Source organism: Thamnophis sirtalis, unplaced genomic scaffold (genome assembly GCF_051295495.1).
Source record: "Thamnophis sirtalis isolate CommonGarterSnake01/CBP01778 unplaced genomic scaffold, rThaSir2_p1.2 scaffold_7, whole genome shotgun sequence".
Taxonomy (NCBI): Eukaryota; Metazoa; Chordata; class Lepidosauria; order Squamata; family Natricidae; genus Thamnophis; species Thamnophis sirtalis.
In genome coordinates, this window is record NW_028261387.1 from 59,559,349 (window position 1) to 59,584,119 (window position 24,771).

The 24,771-nt window shown below is 36.5% G+C and overlaps 2 protein-coding genes across 5 annotated transcripts in view; one reads left to right on the plus strand and one right to left on the minus strand.

Moving 5' to 3' along the window:
- The window catches only part of MAGI3 (membrane associated guanylate kinase, WW and PDZ domain containing 3), a 122,782-nt gene extending 115,804 nt beyond the window's left edge, over positions 1-6,978 (plus strand). Inside the window, exons 19-22 of one of the 2 annotated variants that reach the window (XM_014071549.2) lie at positions 477-620; positions 2,842-2,980; positions 4,200-4,286; positions 5,086-5,214. In XM_014071549.2, coding sequence (XP_013927024.2) covers positions 477-620; positions 2,842-2,980; positions 4,200-4,249 — 333 coding nt within the window. In that variant the 3' untranslated portion in view covers positions 4,250-4,286; positions 5,086-5,214. Of the gene's footprint in view, positions 1-476; positions 621-2,841; positions 2,981-4,199; positions 4,287-5,085 lie in introns of both variants that reach the window. The other variant, XM_014071547.2, reaches the window with a different exon arrangement.
- Positions 6,979-10,729: 3,751 nt separating this feature from the next.
- Positions 10,730-24,771, minus strand: part of PHTF1 (putative homeodomain transcription factor 1) — a 34,813-nt gene continuing 20,771 nt past the window's right edge. For 2 of the 3 annotated variants that reach the window (XM_087720150.1, XM_087720152.1), the window contains 11 exons: positions 24,527-24,712; positions 22,593-22,670; positions 21,029-21,247; positions 19,079-19,207; positions 18,214-18,486; positions 17,777-17,908; positions 17,545-17,631; positions 15,550-15,705; positions 14,466-14,561; positions 14,211-14,336; positions 10,730-11,510 (listed from right to left, as the gene is read on the minus strand). In XM_087720150.1, coding sequence (XP_087576276.1) covers positions 11,490-11,510; positions 14,211-14,336; positions 14,466-14,561; positions 15,550-15,705; positions 17,545-17,631; positions 17,777-17,908; positions 18,214-18,486; positions 19,079-19,207; positions 21,029-21,247; positions 22,593-22,670; positions 24,527-24,712 — 1,503 coding nt within the window. In that variant the 3' untranslated portion in view covers positions 10,730-11,489. The remainder of the gene's footprint in view (positions 11,511-14,210; positions 14,337-14,465; positions 14,562-15,549; positions 15,706-17,544; positions 17,632-17,776; positions 17,909-18,213; positions 18,487-19,078; positions 19,208-21,028; positions 21,248-22,592; positions 22,671-24,526; positions 24,713-24,771) is intronic. The other variant, XM_087720151.1, reaches the window with a different exon arrangement.

Consider the following 24,771-nt stretch of genomic DNA (forward strand, 5'->3'; position numbering starts at 1 on the left):
TCAGTTATGGAAAAGCATAAAAGGCCTTATATCCTTTCAGAATAGGAAGTGATAGCTTTCTAAAACTTAGAGTCATCGTGGCGTAGTAGAATGCAGTATTGCAGGCTAATTCTGTTCACTACCAGAAGTTTGATCCTGTCTGGCTTAAGATTGACTCAGCCTTCCATCCTCCCGAGATCAGTAAAATGAGGATCCAGATTGTTGGGAGCAATATGCTGACTCTGTAAACTGCTTAGAAAGGACTGTAAAGTACTATTAAGCGGTATATAATCTTAAGTGCTATTGCTATTGCCACAGAAAAAATAGAATTTACATGTGGAATTAGTACAGATACTACTATAATGTCAACCATAGCAAATATCATTACATTAATAATTGCATAAAATTTATTTGAATTTAGGAAATGCTTTTTTCTAATGAAGAGTTTAATGTGTTTCCCAATATAATTTTAATTTGCATATCTATTATTTGCACAGAATCCTGGTTCTTATCCAGTAGAATTGGAGAGAGGACCTCGAGGCTTTGGATTTAGCCTTCGTGGTGGAAAAGAGTATAATATGGGGCTATTTATTCTTCGACTAGCTGAAGAAGGGCCTGCCATTAAAGATGGGAGAATTCATGTAAGTATGTATTAGCCTTAGTTGGTTAGATCACCTATTGTTTTTAAAAGCTAATTTAATATTAATTTGATATTTTAAAATATATTTCCATGTATAAGTATTGATACTCTTCTCTACCATTTTTATTAAATGTAAATTGATGCAATTATTTTCAGGCAATATTTTGTACTTTATACTCGTGTTTACTCTAACCCAGCTTTGGCAATTGGAGGAGAGAATTCTTGAGGCAGAAATATTTAAATGAATTAACTTTGGTTATGAAAATTCAATTACATTTTTTTTTGTGAAAAGACCCTATCTAACAAAATGTAAATATCTAAGCTTTCACAGCAAATTCATTGCAACATAGTCACCATAAAATATCTGCTCTGCTATGGAAAGAAAAGTGAGACAGTAACCAAATTCAAGGATTGCATTGGAGTTTTGTCCAGATCTCTTATGTTGAGTCCATATAATAAGAGTATTTAAGAGTGTAATGCACTTAATACATTTTAGTATGCATGCTTATTGAGTGTCGCCCCACATTGGAACAAAAGTAGTGCATTAAGCATACAATAAACATGCTTTCCCCTCCTTTAACATCTTAATGAAGTTCAGGAAAAAACTGTTTTCTGGAAACTTTTTTCTTTCTTGTTCAGCTACAGTAGCTGAACTAGATGCTTCTCTGTAGAGATCTCAGATCTGCTAATGCCATTGCAAATAATTGGTTAGTCATCTTTCTTAGGAATGTGCTTCATTTTGGGGGGGGGCATGTGGTATTCACATTTCTGGGGGTTCATATAATGATCAGACATAGTACAGTACTTCAGTACTCATAGTACCTCACTACTCTTTGTTAATTGGTTCCAGGAGGTACGTTGAGTACCAAAAACTAAAGAGTACTAAACAGTTTTCCCCCCCAGGAATAATGTAGTGAGTCATAAGGCAGCCGAACTGACAAGTTCTAGTTTGTGTGTTGAGTACCAAACAAGCTGGAACAAAATGTTTGCATCAAAATGTGTTGAGTACCAAATGTGATGATTTTCAAACAGTTGAAACCACTGTATAGACAAGTACCATAATACATCAAACTTGAGTGCTAACATGTTCTTTTTATTGTTTTGAAAGAACATGTTAGCATCAGAACTTTCGTGTTAAGTCTGCATTCACTTGAGCATCCGTAGCTAAGAAAATAGAAATTACTGATAGGAAAATAAATAGAATTTAATGTGATAGTTCTCAGATTGAGGATTACATTTCAAGTTTGTAAACTCAATAGTTTAGAAGTATTGGGAGTCCCATTTTTCGCTTTTTCCCTGCTGAGCTGTAGAGCTCAACAGCAGAAGCTTAGTTTCACATTTTAACGTTTAATTTTTTTTATACATAATGGACAGTGTTTTATAGAGAGAAGATAGAGCCTGCGAATAAGTATCGAGACTCACATTTAACTAGCCTTTTAGACCCCACTAATTCATATTTTTATTGGATACTGTCCAGTCCTCACTGCTACTTTTCAAAGTTTTTTCTCTCTCTTTTCTAGAATCCCATCTTTTTCAGAAACACTTCCCAAATTCTCTGATTTCCATAATAAATGGGAAGAATGTTTGCATATTTTGTTCTATTATGTATTTATTCTACCATATGGAATATTACCCATACTTTCACATTAGTTTTTATAGGTATATAGATTGCCAGTTTATACAGTAAACTGTAGATCATCTCCAACCTGATAGCCATTCATAGCCTTACGTCAGTTACAATTTATAAACCTTGAGTCTTTTTGAATTATCAGAAGAGTAACTTTGAGTGGTCCCTGGTGAGGATAGCAATAGCAATAGCAATAGCAGTAGACTTATATACCGCTTCATAGGCCTTCAGGCCTCTCTAAGCGGTTTACAGAGAGTCAGCATATTGCCCCCAACAATCTGGGTCCTCATTTTACCCACCTCGGAAGGATGGAAGGCTGAGTCAACCCTGAGCCGGTGAGATTTGAACCGCTGACCTGCTGATCTAGCAGTAGCCTGCAGTGCTGCATTTAACCACTGCGCCACCTTGGCTCTTAATCAAGTTTATATTAAGAAATGAGTGTTGGTATGGATTACTCTAATATTTGTGTTAATGTCAATGTTATTAACTGGGTTTCAATTAAGTATAACATAAGGTAGAATGTTTAAGTAAGTATAAACAAAATGGTAACAAGGAAAATAACTTTACAACTTAATGAAGGTTCTTTTCTCCTCAGGTTGGTGACCAGATTGTTGAAATCAATGGTGAACCAACACAAGGAATTACCCATACTCGAGCCATTGAATTGATTCAGTCTGGAGGAAATAAAGTTCTTCTCCTTTTGCGACCAGGGACTGGATTAATACCAGACCATGGTACGGTGGGAGCCCAACTATTTAGTGTATGAGCTACAACTGATATATTCAGCACAGTACAGATGTATTTATTGGTAATTTGAATAACTAGATGTTGAAACTCTAGAAAATTATAAATGACCTATTTAAATATTTACTTACAAGTTGGATTTCACTTTATAGTTACTGTTTTCCAGAGAGTTTACAATGACAGCTAAAATAATTCAATAATAATAAAAGTTAAAATTGTGCAGTGTAAATTTATTGCAGCACACAACTTGATGTATATTTCAGAAATATCCTCAATGTATATAGATCACAATAAGAATGTAAAAGCACAGGAAAGTAAGGGTGCCTACAAGACCACAACACAAGGGTAAAGATGCTACTTGAGGAAAGCAGGCAATAATTGGAGCCCTAACTCTAACCTCCTGCCAGAAGCCATCTATCCCACTTCACTTAGCAAGCATCTGGGCTGAAAATTTTATCTCAAATTCCAGACTGTATGTAGGAGGTGAACTTTGATTTTAAATGTTGATTTTAAATGTATTTATTTATTAAATTTATTTGCTGCCCATCTTGTATCAAAATAACTATGGGTGGCTTAAATCTTGCCTTTCTGCTTTAAAAGCATTCAAAACTGTGTTAAGATACTGGGTACTATAAGAAAAAGAGTAGTGTGATCTTCTCAACATAGAATTTATGTATCAGACAGCTTTCCCATTGCTGATGCAGAAAAGCATATACATATAGCTAGAAAACAAGTTCTATTGTGTCTTCTCTCTGCTTATTACACCAATAAAAAGCTAATCAGCTGTCTCTTCTCTCTTTTGTCTGCTTTGTCTGCTCTTATTAGACCAATCAGATTTTTTAAAGTTTATATTAAAAAGAGCAAAACCACTCTATACTAATCTTAAGATTTCTCCAAATCAGATTTTTGTTAACCTGGTGTCTTCCAGGTACATTGGAGATAGAGACAACATGTCTGGTGAGAATTCTTAATATACCTGTACCGGTAGGGAATTGAAGGAGTTGTAGTCTCCAATGCATCTGGAAGGCCCTGAATTGTGATAGACTGTCCTAAAATCTGTTGATGGGATGCTGAATTTGGAAATATCCAAGTCAGCGGAGATCCTCTCTTCCCTCATATTCTTACACTCTGTTTGTAATCATATATTTCTTTTACTCTTTGCTGTGATTTTTGGTATATAGTCCTGGGCTTTTTCTCTTCCTCCCTCAGGTTTGGCTCCTTCCAGCTTGTGTTCCTACGTGAAAACTGAGCAGCATTAAAGCTTTCAGGGCTTTCTTTGGTCTTTCCTTAAACTTGGTAAATCGGCATGTATTGTGATTAGCCACGTTTTGTTTTGAATAAGTTTTTCACTCAGCTAGTTTACATTTGATATGAGTTGTGATAAGTGTAGGCCACAAGTAACACAGAGGAATCAATTTTAGAAGTCCTTAATTCCACATACTTTAGTTCATTATCCAAGGACTAGAAATGATACAAACCACCTGCTATAACTATCACTTTTTCCATCCTAGCACACCACATACTATTGATGTATCTTTGATTAAAGTTCCTGCATACGTCAGCATCATTGTTACATTTTGTCTCCCTTTTTGACAGTCCTACTTTTCAAAAATCTGAAAATGAAATTCTAATTTTGGTACATAAACGAGAGACAATCTCATTTCTCCTCTCTCTCAACTTGAAAAGTTGGTGAAAAAGGGAACTAAGTATCTAGTGGCCATCTTTTATGCAGCCAAACGGTTTAATTTAGTCAGGATTTGTACCCTATTGGCCATATTTGGGGTTTGATTGGCCCTACATGATTGCAGTTCTGAGAATAAAAGATCTGTAATCCACACAGTACTACAAAATAAAAATCAGTGGTAAATAAATTAAAACTGAACTAATGGATAAGGAAAACAAAGTATATATTCTGAGAATAAAACCATCTACAAGAGAAAGAAATACTATTTCTCATAACATATTTAAATATATTAGTTTCTTATAGTATAAGTTGTTTTTGCATATTTCGATTATTATAATTGGAAGGGTTTTAGATATTGATACCACCTTTTTATTGTTTTGCTCTTATACATTATTTTTTATTTTGATATAGGTGGTCTGGATAGTTTTAATCCAGTATCCTCAAGTGTAACCCATGGTGAACATACTTCACTTTCCTCATCATCACATTCTGCTTATACATCTGAAGCATCTCATTTGCCAGAATCAGAAGCTCTAATGAAATTTCAGATGTCTGAGAAACTAGAAAAACTGAAGAATACTGTGCCTGAAAAGAAAAGCACTTTAATGGAAAACCATTTGGAGATAAAGAAAACTGTTTGTCCACAAAGGCAGGTGAACAAATGGGACCACACTTTCATTCCAGATAATAAAGTGATGCACAGTACTGCACAATTCGCATCGGGCAATGCAGCCAGTAAAAGCCGATCAGCTAGTCCCCAGAAGTTGAGCAATAGTCCTTCCAGAGATCATAATCGACTTCCATTCGATAGATCTAAGGAAAGTGAAACTAAACATCTAGATGAGAATTACTTAGACCACTTAAATAAGAGCCCCAAAAGAAATGAAAGTGGTAATCTGGGAACCATTGAGAATGCTGATATAGAGAAAATCCTGGCCAAGGGGAAAAGAGACCAGTCTGTCAGTCCCCAAAAATATCCAAAGAGAGAGAGAAGCAGAGAAAAACTGAACATAGACTTTCAAAGCAAAACAGCTGCTAATGATATCAGTTCTAGTAGGCTGCTAAAAACTGAAACGGTAAAATTAGGAGTCACAAAGGAAATAACAAAGCCAAATTTCTCTACAAAGAACGCAAAATATCCTTCAGAGATACAGTATGCCAAGGTAGGAGAACAGTTGCTCTCACTTTCCTCGACTAATCCGCCTGGAAAGAAAATCTTGGAAGATGAGACTATGAAAAGTTCTAAGCAATTTCAGAAGTCAGGTCTTCCTGATGATTCATTCATTTCTGTGGATAAAAATTCTAGACTTGAAGCAGATGAGCCTCTTTTCTTGAACAAATTTACAGATAACTTGGAGCTAGCTGATAATACCAAAGACGATGGAATGTCCAAATCCGAGAGCAGTTCTCCGGTAAAGAAAACAATAGTTCCGGGACCTTGGAAAGTACCAAGTACAGGTCATGTCATAAAAGCAATGGGTCTGACTAACAAACGGGTTTGATTGACCAACATTTTTAAGAACACATTTTAATCAGGTTTTTAAATGTAGTCATTAAACTTTTCCCCAGAAAACTCATATTTTTTTAGACACCGTGACACAATGGAAAGTACATTTGACGTGATCTTTCATTAGGCTGCATGAAGGACCTTTTCAGATTGCATATCAGAAACTCTTCAAAAGCTGTTGTCCTTTTGTCTCCTTTGAAGATGGTGTCTTGCTGCTCCTGATGTTGCACTGCTAAGATTTTCTGATAGTATTGTATGTTAATGAACATTATTTAATGCCTATTATTAGTGGATCATAACTCACTACTTGTTCTTGTGCCAAGTTATCTACTGTAGCCCATTGAATCTTTTCCTGCATTTTCCACTGCCACAGAAAAGGATTTTGTTTAAAATGGGTGTTTACTCAGGCATGCTGCATGTTTACATAGGGAATACTTCTAAGTTCTCACAGCTAAAGTAAAGGCAGTGATTTTCTTGACTTTGGGGAGTCAGAAAGGTAACACACACTCAGTTGCCTTTTTCACAATTTTTTTCTTTCCTTCCCAAACTTCTCAATCTGCAAAATAACTGTAAAAAAGACAGTAGCCCTTTATCAATAAATATGACACCTTGCTATTTTATTCTATAGTGATATTATTTTACCTGTGATACAAATTTAATCTTAGAATTGAGCAGTTTGGAAATCACATTTGATGGGATGAGATTAGGAGAGCAAATGTGTCAGGCACATAGTCAAATTATTTCCTGATACTTATTATAACACGTTAAAATTAAAAATTAAACATGCAATGAATGCATATGCTTCTTAGGTTTCTGTCATGCTATTCGTCAGAATTTCCATCTGTTGTTGGTTATTTTTTGGGTTAATGCTGGCTAAATACTTGAACATTCGTTGCCTTGCTTGAACATTTTAAAATCTTAAATCCCGGCAAGCAAAATAAATCAGAACTTACCCACCAAAGTAAAATTCTTAAGTGTTGTCCTTGTGCCTATTAGCAGAAGCCTGTTACACTGGCTTCCAAGTTTGTACATAAAAGTACTTCCAAATTTAAAATGTCTCTATGAAATTTCTCATTTGCTTGTGCATGATTATCATAGTGGGAGGAATGTTATGGATACAGCACTAATTCTTCAGGCGTATAGGTCGTTGGAGTGGCAACCTCTAGAACAACTAACTCTTGTCATTTAAAAAAAAATCATTTTAGCAATGAACTCAGTTTCCTTTGAAGGGATTTGAATGAAAGGCAGTGGTCAGTTAAGAAAAATAAAAATACATTCTTACAGATCTTAGCAGTTGACGTGGATAACTTAATTTGTGTGCGTGCACACATGGGTATATATTTAAGATGTTTAATGTCTTTATTGAATTGCTCTCTTCCAAGTTCCTCGTGCTTTTGGGATGAGCCATTTTGTATTAATTTTTCTTTTATGACATATTCAATTTTCTACTGAAGGTATTTTTTCTCCCCTTTCTTCAAGCCCTTTTTGTCGTCCTCTATCTTTAGTTTTTAGTTATCGTAAAATTCTAATTGTGTACATGCTATAGTAGAACAACTATTCTCTGTGATGTCTATAATTGTTTTATATTGATTTGGCAAGTTTGCTTTTCTTTATGCTTTGGGGAAGCCTAAACAAAATATCAGTTCCATAGTCCTCACACTAGCAGCAGACATGTATATATTGTACACACCTGTTTGGTATTGCTTCCAACTATTCTGATACTAATAGTCTCCTCTTTGAAGTAGTGAAATAGGTGTTCTTATCTCACTATTTTAAACAGAAAATTTTTGAATTGTCTAGGCTGAATCTTCTTTTGCATATGCCTAGTTTTGCAATTTAAGTTATTATCTCACTTGCTAGCAACTGAGGGCTTCAGAAATGCTGTTTTCAGAAGATTTTTGGTTTGCATTCAGATTTAGAGGGCTGACATACAGTTCTCAGTCTCTGATTTATTTGCTTTGAATGCTTTAGAAGTCATAGAACTAGATGGGAGAGACACTACAGGACTTTGGTAATTTTGTATTACCATGGACTGTGATTTTTGAGAAGATTAAACTGTGAAACTGCTCCCCCCTCCATCCCGCATGATTTTAAACTGTTTTACAAGAGAATATAGCCTGCCACTTTGGAAGTGCTAGTGTTGCTTGCTGATGGTCTTCTTCTTGTGCCGATCCTATTAGCCCAATTTATCAGAAGCAATCAGACCAATAACAAATCATATATCAGCATGCCAGTCAACTATTAAAAAGCTGTGGAGTTTCCAGAAAGATAAGCTAGTAACTATGAGACAAAAAGATTTAGGCCTAAAGCAAACACAGTTTCAAGGTTAAAGTCATTGAAGCTATTTGGACCCACAGGTATAAAAATATGCAGAAAGCAAAAGAGTTCAAAGGCTACCTATTATTCATTATGCTACAACCAGATATGACATTCACATAAACCATGGTAGACTGAGAATTTACCAATGTGCAAAATTCATTATGTAATAACTGAACAAAACTTCTAAGACTCATTTTACTTAGATATATATGATTACTGAATGTTATTCAATAACATTCTCCCCATTACTGTTTGATTCCCGTTTCTTGAAAATAGTTTGTACAATAGCTCAAATTGCAGTTCAGATGCAGTTGAATTAAAAACTCTATTCCTTAGATTTAGACATATTGAGTATTTCTATTGGAATGAAGTACTGACAAATCAGTTGTAGAGGACATAAACGTTTTTTTAAAAATTGGCATCTGATACAGCTTTTAATGTGTATTAATTGTGTGCTCTTATGATTTACAAACTCAAAAGTTACTGTAGGAAGTATATGCAAATATTGTATATTACTGTGAAAATATTAAATATCTGAGTTAGACTATGTAAATTAACTTGACAAATATCATGAGACAACCTTCAAAAGGTTCTATATATTTTGTCACAAAATAATATTGAATAAAAACTGCAGAAATATCAAAATAATAAAACTGAAATAACTTTATTTTCCAACTATTCAGATACTGTTTATCCATTTAATGATGTGACCTATTTTGTTGTCTTCTGTTTGATGTGAGCCCTTTTTTCCAGAAACTTTATATCTGTATTTAACTTGATAATAATGATTTAGCAATGTGGCCTTGGAATGTTCAGAAAATATGGTTGTATTGGATGTAAATGTTTTATTTTGTACAGCACCTTTATATATTCACTTCTCAGATTCTGATTAGAAAGATCTGTAAATCACTCATTATTTTTTATATAGATACATTAAAAAGAAACTCTGATTTAATAACTTTGATTGTTTGTTACCCCTCTTAATGAAAACCTTTCTCCTGTTGGTCCATAAATTAGAATACAGTTAGACAATGTATGATTTCTACTGCATCAGTGGACTCTCTTCCATGCTTTTAATTAAGTACTCTGCTGGAATCTTTAGTTGTGGAACAATTACAGACACTTCCAGATGAACATTGCTCTCCAGCTATTTATTATTTTGCAGAACAACCCCTCTGAACCCAGAGAGACTTTTACAATGTACGATTACAGACAGCAGTTAGTTTAGGAGAGGTTCTGAGACACTTCTCTACAACTGACCTGGGAAGACTTGTGAATGGCATTTGGGAAAAAGTAACAGAGACAGACTACAATAAGAGTACATGTAGGAATAATTTGGAGATAACTGTAAAGAGTGTACTGGGAGATAAGGGAAATTAATCTGTTAATAAGAAAATATGGATTGTAGGATTCTTGTGGAGAAAAAAATTAAGCACTTTGATTCTAGATCAGATGAGTTAGAAGTACGTGAGGAACTTGATATGGTTGACCACAAATAAAAGAATGGATTTGCATTTTTGGTTTTTACATCATCCTTACTGTGATTGAGGCTCTTCAAAAAATAAGAGTTTGCCATTCTATGATCTTTGTGACATCACATGCATGTCCAAAAGAGATGGAGCTTTTGATACAATGCTGCTTAATTCTGCAGACATCTCTGTATGAATCTACAGTTAGCAATAAATACTTGGAAGCGTATCCTTTTCACTGAAGAAACCCACAGCAAACCATCTTTGGCTTCTCTCTTGACTTCTGTTTTATTTGTCTTTGTTACTAATATTTAATTTCAAATCTTATCATACAACCTCCTTCAGCAGCTTACAAGAATGCCAATAAACGCTTTCGATGTAATACAGAATGTTATAAATGTGTTGCCTCCAGAAAAAAAAAAGTTGTTTGGGAAAAAAAAAAACCTATTGCTTAAATGCTAATGATAGCAGCCAAACTTTGGTAACTCCTTTTACACCCCCATTAATACTTTTATTCTGTGAACTTGGAAACACAAGACAGAAAAAAAAAACTATATAAACTGATTTGTGGAGGTGGAAGATAGAATACATATAAGAAAATGTTATATATCCACAGTTCTAACAATTGGGAAGGAATATAAACCTTTTAAACAAACCTTTACAGTAAAAAATTCTTTAGAACCAAACCAGTTGTCAAGATGCTAATTGCTAGCAATTAACAATATTATCTATCCCAACAAAAACATGAGTTTCCAATTGCTTTGTGTAAAACATTTATAGCATATCAGCATTTTTATTTTATCATAGATAAGACTGCTTTGCTAATTCAGATCATTATTTGGAGAATTCTAATAGTATCTTTAAATTAAATCCCCCTGGTCTATGGCAGATCTACTCTTAGCCATTTTCTGTGATTGCTATATTGTGTTACTGAGCAATGGAAAGCTGAACTGTAAAATGGCTGAAGAGGTTTTTTTGTGGGAATAAATTTCATTCTCTCCCAATACAGCAAAACAAGCAGGCCCAACTATCATTCAAGAAAAAAAACAGAGGCATTTTGAAATATAAAAAGTAGGTCAACTGCAACTTACAGAAAATAGGTGAGCTTGCCAGAAACAAACACCTATAACAAACAGCAATATTCATCTTATTGTCACAGTTTAACAGGCAGTTTCAGACCAGAATAATGCTGGCTTATTTTTTTTTTATTTGTTTAATAAACCTTGTTGCAAGACATCTAATTTCATATTGCTTTGCTCCATAGGAGCAGCTGGTTTAACCAACTAAGATGAGCACATTAGAATTAAGTTATTTATTAAGCTTTATTTCACCATCTCTTCAAGCTGTGACCTCAATGAAAAATTGATTCTAAATTCTTAAGAAAATGTATGAAAAATATGGGATTTGTATTGATGTGAGGACTGGCATAATTAGAAAAGCACCTTCGATGGCCCTGCCAATCCTATGTAGCACAGCAGAGGATGTTTCTGCCCAAAATATGGGCTGCAGCATCTTCTTTCTCATGGTTTGATTTTCCATAACTATAAACAAAGGAGAATAAAATAAAAAATCAGAAAATAAAATTTAAACTCATGTGAAAGCCAATTCAGGAATAAAAGTAATACTCTCTGCTATTTTTGTTGTCTTCCCCAAATATTTATAAATTACTACTTGAAAGTCAAATACATAAAGAACAACTATGTGCATTTCATGTTTTAAAAGCAAGAGTAGCAATGTTTTAATCTGTGTGTGTTTTACATCATTTATTTTTATCCTGTTTTTATTATTTTTATAAATTACTCAAGGCAACATGAATACCTATTCTCCTTCCTCCTCCTATTTTCCCTGTGAGTTGGTTCGGTTGAGAGAGTGGCCCAAGGTAACCCAAATGGCTTTCATGCCTGAGGCAGGACTAGAACTCACTGTCTCCTGCTTTCTAGCATGGTGTCTTCACCACTAGATTAAATTGTGTTTTAAGACTACCTAAAGTCCTACAAATTGGATCTCTACCATGGATTCCTACTGCCCCAACAGCATCCTTGAAGACTTCTAACTGCACCCTAGATAGTTTCTTGCAAAAAGATATCATATACATGGTTTGCCTATGGATATATACCCAAGATTTACTTAGATTCTTTGATACTATACTTGTCTTTTGTGCTTAACCATACAATACCTTTTTGGGTTGTGCTTAAAGTGATTTCACAATTTCCAAATGTACCCCCAAATACCTAAAAACTAAAAGTTATCACTCTGAAAATTTCATGAAGCATGTACAGTGGGGCAAAAAAGTATTTAGTTAGCTACCAATTGTGCAAGTTCTCCCACTTAAAAAAATGAGAGAGGCCTGTAATTGACATCATAGGTAGACCTCAACTATGAGAGACAAAATGAGAAAACAAATCCAGACAATCACATTGTCTGATTTGGAAAGAATTTATTTGCAAATTATGGTGGAAAATAAGTATTTGGTCACCTACAAACAAGCAAGATTTCTGGCTCTTACAGACCTGTAACTTCTTGTTTAAGAGGCTCCTCTGTCCTCCATCATTACCTGTATTAATGGCACCTGTTTGAACTTGTTAGCAGTATAAAAGACACCTGTCCACAACCTCAAACAGTCACACTCCACTATGGTGAAGACCAAAGAGCTGTAGAAGGACACCAGAAACAAAATTGTAGACCTGCACCAGGCTGGGAAGACTGAATCTGCTATAGGCAAGCAGTTTGGTGTGAAGAAATCAACTGTGGGAGCAATAATTAGAAAATGGAAGAAATACAAGACCACTGATAATCTCCCTCGATCTGGGGCTCCATGCAAGGTCTCACCCCGTGGGGTCAAAATGATCACAAGAACGGTGAGCAAAAATCCCAGAACCACACAGGGGGACCTAGTGAATGACCTGCAGAGAGCTGGGACCAACGTAACAAAGGCTACCATCAGTAACACACTACACCGCCAGGGACTCAGATCCTGCAGACATGTCCCCCTGCTTAAGCCAGTACATGTCTGGGCCCATCTGAAGTTTGCTAGAGAGCATTTGGATGATCCAGAAGAGGATTAGGAGAATGTCATATGGTCAGATGAAACCAAAGTAGAACTGTTTGGTAGAAACACAACCTGTCATGTTTGGAGGAGAGAGAATGCTGAGTTGCATCCAAAGAACACCATACCTACTGTGAAGCACGGGAGTGGCAACATCATGCTTTGGGGCTGTTTCTCTGCAAAGGGACCAGGACGACTGATCCGTGTACAGGAAAGAATGAATGGGGCCATGTATCGTGAGATTTTGAGTGTAAACCTCCTTCCATCAGCAAGGGCATTGAAGATGAAACATGGCTGGTCTTTCAGCAGGACAATGATCCCAAACACACTGCCCGGGCAACAAAGGAGTGGCTTCATAAGAAGCATTTCAAGGCCCTGGAGTGGCCTAACCAGTCTTTAGATCTCAACCCCATAGAAAACCTTTGGAGGGAGTTGAAAGTCCGTGTTGCCCAGCGACAGCCCCAAAACATCACTGCTCTAGAGGAGATCTGCATGGAGGAATGGGCCAACATAACAGCAACAGTATGTGCCAACCTTATGAAGACTTACAAACAACGTTTGACCTCTGTCATTGCCAACAAAGGATATATAACGAAGTATAGCAATAGCAATAGCAAAAGCAGTTAGACTTATATACCGCTTCATAGGGCTTTCAGCCCTCTCTAAGCGGTTTACAGAGTCAGCATATCACCCCCACAGTCTGGGTCCTCATTTCACCCACCTCGGAAAGATGGAAGGCTGAGTCAACCTTGAGCCGGTGAGATTAGAACCGCTGAACTGCAGATAACAGTCAGCTGAAGTGGCCTGCAGTACTGCACCCTAACCACTGCACCACCTCGGCACCTCGGTATTGGGATGAACTTTTGATATTGACCAAATACTTATTTTCCACCATAATTTGCAAAAAAATTCTTTCCAAATCAGACAATGTAATTGTCTGGATTTGTTTTCTCATTTTGTCTCTCATAGTTGAGATCTACCTATGATGTCAATTACATACCTCTCTCATCTTTTTAAATGGGAGAACTTGCACAATTGGTGGCTGACTAAATACTTTTGCTCCACTGTAACTCTTTTATTTTCACAATTACACTGTTTTGCATGTGGTTGAGCAGACAGAATATAGCCTTTATGTAGACAACACTAGAAAAACAAATAACTGAGCTATCCTCAACAGGTACTTAGCAACACTTACTCTGATATTGAAGCCCAGCAAATCACTTATAACTCCAGAGACTGCCGATAGGATCACCACTCGTGTAATATTATAGATCAAGGGATTCATTGTCAATCCATATAGTCTAAATGGTGTATCTAACTCCTGTGGTTATGAAACAGAATTAGAACGCAGCAGTATTGCTTTCATATAATAAAAAAATCATTCAACATCTTTTAAAAAAAAATATAGCAGAAGAATAAAGGCAAAGAAGCTAAAATTATTTATTTTTACCTTCAAGAGTTTGGTGGAGAGTTTAAGGACATTATTTACTAGTGTGAGCTGTTCTTTCTTGTTTGGTTTCTTTTCCATCTTTAAGTACAAGTTTATCTGCAGGAGAATTATTTAAATATTGTTTATTAAAATTATGCAATTTTAATAATCCAGGTCTGCCTTGTAATGGCAGGGATGGCATATCCATTAAACTTTCCTTTAAATTCCCTACACAGTTAGCACAAACATTAACAAAAGCAACTTTTATAAATTACATAATTTTTCGTAGCAACAGCTAAAATACGGTATGCTTTTTAAAAAATATAGAACAGTCAAATACTATACATACTCATATACGAAGTCAAACTGTCTACCTTGATAACAACGGTATGATCATGAAATATATAACGCACTTGGAAAGGGGAGAAGGCAATGGTTGCTTTTCCCCTAAGCTTGAAAGGATAACAGGTTCTAGAGAACAGATTTTCCAAATATAACCTAGATGTATCCTTTAGCTGAAATATACTTTAAGAATCCTGACCAACAGCAAAAAAATTGAGTAATAATTTGGAAAAAAAAATAACACTATGGAAATTTGTTTTATTAGACTAAGGGAAAATTGAAAGAAAATAAGATACAGGTTGCTAAAGACCTATTCATTGAATAAAATCAGTTCGGTCTTCAATTTTCATCAAGCAGTGCCCATGCTTTAGCTTCTACAGGCATTTTTGAAAATTACGTTACTGAAATTTGCTTACACTCCAAAATAGTCCACAACTTAGTATCTTGGAGTTGTAATTCATACATAAGGCAAAGGCCTCCACAAAATTATTATCCACTTCTTGATTTTTGTCTTACAATGTTTAGTTTTAAAACATGCCTTTCTTCAAGACTGACAAACTGAAACTTACACATTGGGCAATTAATATTTTATGAACAGTTCAGGAATCTGCTACTACCAGAAGACAGCCTCTGGATATTTAACACAATAAATACAAAGTTAACAACTGCAAATGTGTGTTTACCTTCTATCTTATTATTTTTAGATATTTCTTAATCGGTCTGTCCTAATGTCAGAGAAATAGTACAAAGAATCCAAAAGTACCTGTTCAGTTAGCAGAATTGAAATATTACTATATTTCTTGTTGGTTTCAGAGCCTAGGGATGCCAAACGCAACAAGAATAGGAGCAGGGCAGTTTCCCAGATTAGGAATTCCCAATTGTAAGCAGCACTCAAGAATGTCTTATGACCTTTTAAAACCTATGAAAAATAACACAACAATTAGCAAACAGACTGGAAGTTATCTTTGCTCTAGAAGAGAGCTTGGTTAATAATTTCACACGATTTAACACTACATCCTGCACAGTAAGAACACCCCTCTGTCCAGAAGATCTAAAAGGATTACAAATTAGCACAATAGCACATGCTGTCAAAGCCAGGTTAGTTCATTCTGCACTTGCAGAATGACAGAGGGATTTTTTCCCTTTCATTTATTGATCCTTCTCCTGCCTGTTGTACCTGTCCATATCCAAATTTCTCTAGTCAGATACCTAACTGCAGACGGTGACCTCTCCATCTTCTAACTTTATCATACAAAATTGACACATTTATCTTCTAATCCACAGTTTTCCAGGTCAAAGTTATGATGAATTACAGTACAATAAATTTGTGAAATATTCAAAGGTTTGGCCAAAAACAATACTGTGCATTGTTCCAATATCTAAGATGTCTAGAGTTCCCCAAGGATCAGTGGTGGGTTGCAGGAGGTACACCCCGGTACGGGCATACTGGAGCCTGTCTGGAGCACCGGATACCGTTTCGGTGCGCCAGAGGGCCTACCCGCTTCCGGGCATGCGCATGGTGCATACGGCGCCTGCGCAACACTCCGACAAGCAGCTGGAGTGTCGCGGAGGCTTGCCAAAGCATCGCAGGCAAGTACAACGCATGCACGCGCCATGTGGTGACGCCGGGGCCGTTCCAACCATAGCAGTTGGAACGGAATTCGGAACCCACCACTGAAGCAGATAAACAAAACAATATGCTTCTTAGCACTACAATGTATTTAGTACAACACAATGACAGAGAAACAAACCAGGCAAGTAGAATCTTTCTCAGTTTTGACTAAAGATGGGTAATATTATCCAATCACAAAATTCAGAAGAGATCCATCTGCCATTCACTGTTCACTTTAACTTTAGCATGCAAACCAGGTGACTTTCATGCCTTCTACTATCAAAAGAATAAATGGCTACAGTTGCAGAATGTAGGTTTTCACAACTGCTATTTACTGATTAAATGACTACTTCTGGGTAATGCTACAGGAAACAAACATGTCAAATATGATTAAGAAGCTTTGGGAGTTTTTAAACTTTCTTCAGCTCTTGACAACTTTATGCTTATGTCTATGCACTTGGGGAGCAAGACTTTTGAGTGGATTTTTCACTGTCTTCTAGAATATTTTTCTGCAGATAAATAAGCCCAGTCATTATGATGGCCTGTCATCCAAGTACTATCTAGATACTATCCCTACATTTTTTCTTTTTTCCTTTTCTTCCCCTGCTATGGGATGTGTACATGACAAAGGCCCTTTTCCTGGCTGTATTGCTAACTAGCCAAGTATCTTGGCTAATATGTATCTTTATTTTGGATGTTCTTATATTTTTATTGTTTTAAAATGTTTTCAGTGCCTTAATTCTAATATTTTTTTTGAATTGTAAGTCACCTAGAGTCATTGACTGAGATGTGTAGCTATAGAAATTGAATGAATGAATTATTTTCTTTTGCCTCCCGAAATAAGCGCTTGGCCTTTTGGGGGAGGTCTTATTATTTTTGAGGTGCAGGAGACAGCGAGCATGGTCACCTCATGACTGCTGCTGTGTTGCACTGCCTCTCTTTTTGCGGTGGCTGTGCATGTGTTTAAATATTTTTGGGGAAACAGGGTACATACATACATACCAAAAAAGGAGGCTAACAAGTGTGCAAAGTATCATAAAATCATTGGAGACTCTCAAACACCTCCTTCAACTTAATATAAATCCATCCTATTTTATGTGTTATTGATGGTCAACATTTTCTCTAAAAATAAATTAGAGATCTTACCTGTGCACAGCATATGAAAGCAATGGAAAGAGCCAGTAAGAATATGGACGATACAACTACGTCAACAGACCTTTGAGGGCCTCGCCTCTGGCAAAACAAACATACAAAATTGAAGTAATGAAGCATTGCATATAAAGAGCAAAAATTCTTCACAGTTTAATTCTGTAGCAATGGCTCTACAATCTGAATCTTTTGTTTAAGGCTGAGATTTCAGTGCTTTTGTATCACTTACCTTTAAGTAGGAACGAAGTGATAACCAGATTTTAATGTTTTCTACTTTCTTGAGTCTGAAATGTGGGATTTCGTATTTTCTTGCTTTCCGAGCAGAAGTAATGTGACTAAAAAGTTTGGCAACCAGAAACCTCTGCAAAGAAAAGTGTCAATCAGAGCAAATTATATAATTTGAAAATTACAGACAGATCTTTTCTGACTGCTACCTTTCAAAAGCTTTGCAGAACATTTTAATGATACATATTTTTCTAGAACAGGAATGGCATTTTAAGAAGGGAAACTAATGCTTGTTTGTCATAGGGAAACATCCAATATAATGACAATATATTCATTTTGCCACAGTCCAATCATGTGGCAAAAGCAAGAGACGGCGACAGAGAGTAGTGCTTTCATTGGCAGTCATGGTTGTTTTATTTTTTGGGGACAACTAAGACTAACCTGCTTGTAAGTCCTCTCAGCAACACACATCATGAAGAAAAACATCCAGGTGAGGCAGAGGCGCTCCAGAAAAATGATCATTGCAAGGGTGATTATAGGGGGGAATGGAGGACCCCCACAAAAGATATGCAGAACTTCTTTTGCACTCAAGGCCCACATCTGCTCAAAGGTCTTTGAGTGGAAGAGTCGATAGAGGAAAGGAAGGAAAGCTAAACTGATGGTAACAATATTGCCCAGCCACTGATAACCAGATCCTTGGTGAAAGGCATTGACCTAATGGTGAGGAAACCAGTATCAGCACTTCACAGTTTACATACTGCACATTGAGACATGCAAACCATTACATTATGAATTAACAGGTTGCATCTAAATAAGAATGGAAATCTCAACATTAGATTCAACTCAGTGAAGATGAGACTGCAAAATGGCATACATACAAATTTGCAATCATATAAAAACCATTTTCTATAGTTTTGGAAAATGAAACCCTCCAATTTAAAATATCTACTGTACTCCTCCAAAATCTCACATTCTTGTATTAACCACTCAGAGCCCCTCTCTGAGGGAGATGGGCAATTTATAAATATGAAATATAAATAATAGATATAGAGGATGGATGGATGGATGGATGGATGGATGGATGGATGGATGGATGGATGGATGGATAGATGATAGATAGATAGATAGATAGATAGATAGATAGATAGATAGATAGATAGATAAGGATAGATGGACAGATGGATGGATGGATAGATGGAGGGGAGAGATGACAAAAATTAACATATTTTGCTTGTGGATATACACAGCTGCACAGAATAGAACTGCTAGTTTTTTTATGACTCTACTGAATGGGCACGATCCTTACCCTGTTCATAATGATTCCACTGATCTCCAGAACAGACATGTCTACTTTCTTGCACTCATTCCCCTCCCAGATGAGAGCACTCACTTTGGTAGAGGCAGGACTTGTATTCTGCAGCCAGAACAAGTGGTTCTGAGGAAGAAAAGTCACGCTGATGCCATATTCTGGAAAGTCTTTCTTTAATAGGGGTGGAAATGGCTTCAAAACAGCTCACTTAATGATTCTAAGCAAACATTTTGCCGTTGAGTTCATACAGGTCAAAAGATGGCGCCTATCTGAGCAAGCATAAATGTTATTAAAGTCCAACTTCCATGCTCATTGAGCATTTTAATGTCCCGTCTGTAACAGAAACTTAAAATATTTGATAATTACAAGAACAGAAACTATTAACAGGTCTTGTATAATATTAGTATATTTCAGATAGCAGGGTATCCACTGGGTTTTCGCCAGGATTTTTGTTTTTATCACCAACTGTCAAGAGAATGTAGGTCCATCTGTATTGAATACAGATACAGATAAATGGTCTGATTTCTTCTTTTGGATGAAAAGTCAAGGGATGAATTGGTGGGGGATGCATGAGGAAAGTCCTCCTCCTGCTACTGGAAGCAGCAAAGGAGGAGGTCTCTGCGTCTTTGGGTATTTGAATGGGTATTTTTAATGTTTGTGTGTGGAACCTTGTGCTAAGATTTGAGCTGGTTGTTCTGTTGGTGCCAAGAGCTGTTGGGGCTAAAGTGCTTCAGGATACCCAACTTCTCCTTCCTGGGATTCATGGTAAGGACACTGAGAGGTTCTTGGTCTCATGTCCGGGAGGCAATTGGTTTTGGGGATATTATTGGAGGGGTCCACATCATCACTGTGGTGCTGGACATATATTGGTGTGAGATATATGGTGAGACATAGGAAGACATATTAAATGTTTCCTATAATGTAATAAATGGCTATAACCACACCTACCTTTTGGTTGAAGGCACTTGGTAAGAAATTTAATAGTGCATCATCAAATCAAAAATGCTTTTTTTCAGTGCCCCTGAGTTAATGTTGCTATCCTAACACCAGAAAGACTACAGCCATAGTTCCAGATTCAAACAGGAAAAGCTGGTTTATATTAGATGAAGACAGGCACACAGTACCTAATAATAATCAGATGTTTTCCTGGATTCATTGATTTCTACCATATAAGCCCAGGAAAGATCAGCTTCTTTAAGATGTCACCAAAAGATGCTACATGAGTGTCCCCATCTGCTCCAAATCACCTTATCTCCACACATGTGGGATTGATGACATTTCATCAATGTGCAATCAATGTCTGAAAACTTTTGCTTTAAGTCCATATTCTTGTGGTCACATAATAGGTTAAGGTAAAGGTTCCCCCACACATTTCCAGCTACAGGGGGCGGTGCTCATCTCAGTTTCAAAGCCGAAGAGCCAGCACTGTCCAAAGACGTCTCCATGGTCATGTGGCCGTCATGTCTAAACCCCAAAGGTGCACGGAACGCTGTTACCTTTCCACCAAAGGTGGTCCCTATTTTTCTACTTGCATTTTTACATGCTTTCGAACTGCTAGGTTGGCAGAAGCTGGGATAAGTAATGGGAGCTCACCCTGTTATGCGATGCTAGGGATTTGAACTGCTGAACTACCAACCTTCTGATCAACCAGCTCAGCTCTTAGTCATTGAGCCACCGTGTCCTTTACGCAGTAGGTTACAGTATACATAAATTAAACTTTTTATATTTTTGCTAGATGGCATCATCTTGCTGCCACTTTTGCTAGATGGTAAACCATCTCTATTGAAAAAGCCATTTTATTTATCCAGATGCTTATAATTGGACAGAAATCCATTTAAAACTAGTACTACAACTTGTTGCCAGAGAACATTCTGCTAGTGTCTTCCCGATGTTTTATTTGATTAAGTTACCATCACAAGGTGGGGGGATGCTTTGCATCTTACAGACCTGCTGGAAAACATCATCCTTCAGATCTCGTTTGCTTGCTTTCTTGTTTTTTCCTTTGGCTTCCTCACTGTCACTGGTGAAAGAGGATCGGTATTCGGGTCCATGAAGCAAATCATCCCACAACATATCTTCTGTCTCAGAGTCTTGACGAGTACTCTCCGAATCTCTATGCGAAACACTACCGCTTTGAGATTCACTACTATAGTGGGATTTGGACTCCTATGAGGAAACGTTCAGAAAATAATTATTGCAATACTAATTCAATTAAAACCAATCACTGAATTCTTTATGGCCTCTCTCATAACAAGATACTTAGGTGCAATCTTTTAATTCGTTTAAGTTACAATGGTGCAGGCACCTGAAGTGGGTGGCTATATTAAATCTGAATAATAAATAATTTTTAAAAAGCCCGAGTCCCATGGAAAGCTATCAGCAAAATCCCAATAACTTACTTTATCATGAAAACTGTCTGACACAAGTTTGCACTTGTCCCTTTATCTTTCTAAATACCACAAAATACTAGTGTCAAATATTCCAATTTATCAATGCTGCAGAAAAGTTAGAGTAAGCACTAATCAAAAACACTGCCCTGATAACACTGTTATTGGTATGACAGAAGAGATATACCTACTTCCTGATGTCAAATCCTATAAGTCAGGGGTGTCAAACTCAAGGCCCGGAGGCCGGATCCACCTTGGAAATAGCAAAGGACTGGCCTGGTACTTTTGCCAGCAAAAACAGGCTCCTGAGCTCCATTTTCAGCTACCACGGCCTCCTGCAACTCTCTGCCAGTGAAAATGGAGCTTGGGAGCCTGTTTTCACTGAAAGAGCGCTCGGGCCACCACAGGCGCCTCTGACATGAGTGACGTTGAGCTGGCCACGCCCACCCAAGCCCCCCAAGATCAAACACAACCCAGATGTGGCCCTCAATGAAATCGACTTTGACACCCCTGCTGTAAGTGCTATAGTGGATTATTTAACTATTCCAAAAATACTGAAGTATTAACAAAACGTAGAAACAAAAACATAGAACATATTTCCACACAGGGGTTAATTCTGAAACATAAAATTGCTGTTTGCAAATGAATTTATGTCCTGCTCTACCACTTGTATTAAACCATGATCTACACAGAAATATCAGCATTTAGCTCACTCCACAACAGCCGAGAAATGAAGGAAAGCTTCTTCAGACTATATGAGAACTTTTTTTGCTGATGAAATTTGACTGCCTGTTGTTCAATTTCAAAGGCACAATTCTCAAGGACTCCAGAGATCTTAAATAAGAGCCTGGAAATTTCAAGCACCCACATACCCCGTCCTTGCGTGAAACTATAACATGCTAATTGGTTTTGATTTAACATACTGCATAAACTCAGCTTTTAGGATTACCATTAAATGTGAGTCAGGTCACTATTGTCTATTCCCCCAAACATGATTAAACATGGTTCATTGACTATGTCATTCCAGCTCTACTCTCAGATGATGCTGAGAAGAATCTTAAATCAAAATAATAATAGTAGCTTCACTTCACACAGGAGATGCTGTAATTTTTAATTCTGAATACCTCTTGAGGAATTGTTAGTTCAAGTTCTGATTCCACTACGCTGTCCGAATCTTGCATAGATTTCACAACCTCGTTGACCTGCCTCAGATCACAAAAAAATGAATGAAGAACTAAAATGTAGACAATCTTCAAAGCAAAAAATATGTCATAAACTATATCAAAAATACAAAATTATATTGTATTGTACTTATTCAAGACAAATCTTTATGTGCCTATAAGTAGTCATCGCTTACTAACTGCCTTGTTTAGTGACTATTCAAAGTCATAATGGTTAAAAAAAAACCCAGCTTTGTGACCAATCCTTGCATTTATGGTTATCTCAGCATCCCCTGGTTATATGATCAGCTTCTGCAAACTTCACAATCAGCTTTCATCAAGCAGAATTAATTTTTTCTTTCACATAAAAGTGAAATTCCAATGTAACGTCTGGTTTAACAACTCTGGCCATTTGCTTAACGACAAAAGTAGAAATGATATAAATCCAATACAGTCGTGTAATTTTTCAGTCAGTCACCATAACATTTAGTGATTAGGTTGACAATCCCAATTGTGATTGTGATTGTTAAGCAAGGAATGTATGTATGTATGTATGTATGTATGTATGTATGTATGTATGTATGTATGTGTATCTCCACTCTTAGGAGAAGACCTTCAATCTTCCCTGTTTTCAACTTTCTGTAGTGAGGCCTGGAGGAATATGATGGGAGAGATCTTTTCTTGAAAGTGACTTACCATCAGGATCTTTCAGTGGGTGAAAGGGCGCTATCCAGAGATTCTATACATATAAAATTCAAGGACTAAACAATTTAGGTGCATATATATATATAAAAAATTCATAGAACCTCCTAGTCAGGTTGGGAGAGTGACAGTTAGGAATGTAAATTGTTTTTTTTCTTACTAACTAGAGATGAATCTTCAGAAATACTCACCAAATAAAAGAGACTACATTTCTAGGTACATTATTTTGTTTTGGAAATGTTAGTTATGAAGGGAGACATACAACATCCCAACCAAAAACTGAATGTTATATACTGTATGCTGTGAATATGATTTCCTCCCTGTATCACATTGTTATATGAATTATATCAAGACCAATAAACACTATTCTTCTTCACATAGTACATAGTTAAAGTGGAATCCAATGCTGGCAGCTATGATAATATTGACCTATCCAAAAACTATTTGGATAGTTTTAAACAAGGAGAGTTTCATGGGAGACTATCATTTTTAATGGATGTTTACCATAGCCTGAATGATAGACAGTGTGACTGACAAATTACAGCAGAAGGGCTGTTGCTTTCCAGAGCATTTTTCTGAGCTTTACGCACACATTATCTGATACAAAAAAATTGGATTACATGGGCCCATGACCTCATCCAGCAGAATTCAACCGAAATACGTATGCAAGTATGCCCAAGACAGTAATACAAATCAGTTAAATTATAATTCCAATGATATTTTGTAGTGGTACTAAATGGCCCTTTCTGCCAAATCTTCTCTGCCCAGCAGCAATTGGTTTTGCTTTTAAAATGGAGTCTAAATGGATAGAAATGCTAAATATCTAATCTTAGATTATTTGTTTAATGTCAGCACTACTATATTTATCTTGATCTGTCTAGAAAACAGAACATAGAGAACATTGAACAATAATTTTTCAGTTTGCTTCCAGAGATCCCAAAATAAACACCAAGGGGAGTATAAATTATAATCATGACAGACTATAATCTACAAATTCAGGGTTAGGGTTAATAATTATTAGACTTCTTTTCTGGTGTCCTGCAGATATGGGTGTATTAATTAGTAATTCCAGAAGTTGCTGTCCCAACCCAAGTGGATCACACAATTGAAGGCTGACCTACTCTTTCTTAATTTGATTAAAGGGAAATGCATTTGTTGCGTTAGCAAGTAGGATAACAGTTTTTGATAACACTTACCTGTGACACTGACTGATTTGTTGAAGCAGATGGAGAAATAAGAGAAGACCTTTTGCCCTGATCTTCATTTACAATTACACTAGGGCCACCTTCTACGCTTCTGCGCAGCAAAACTACCTGACTCACATTATCGGGTTCTTCCTCACTTGACAACTCATCAGAAATGCCTGAATGTCTAGAAATAGTCTAAAAGAACATTAATCAGGATTAACATAAAATGGATGAGACAGTTTCACATTTATGCA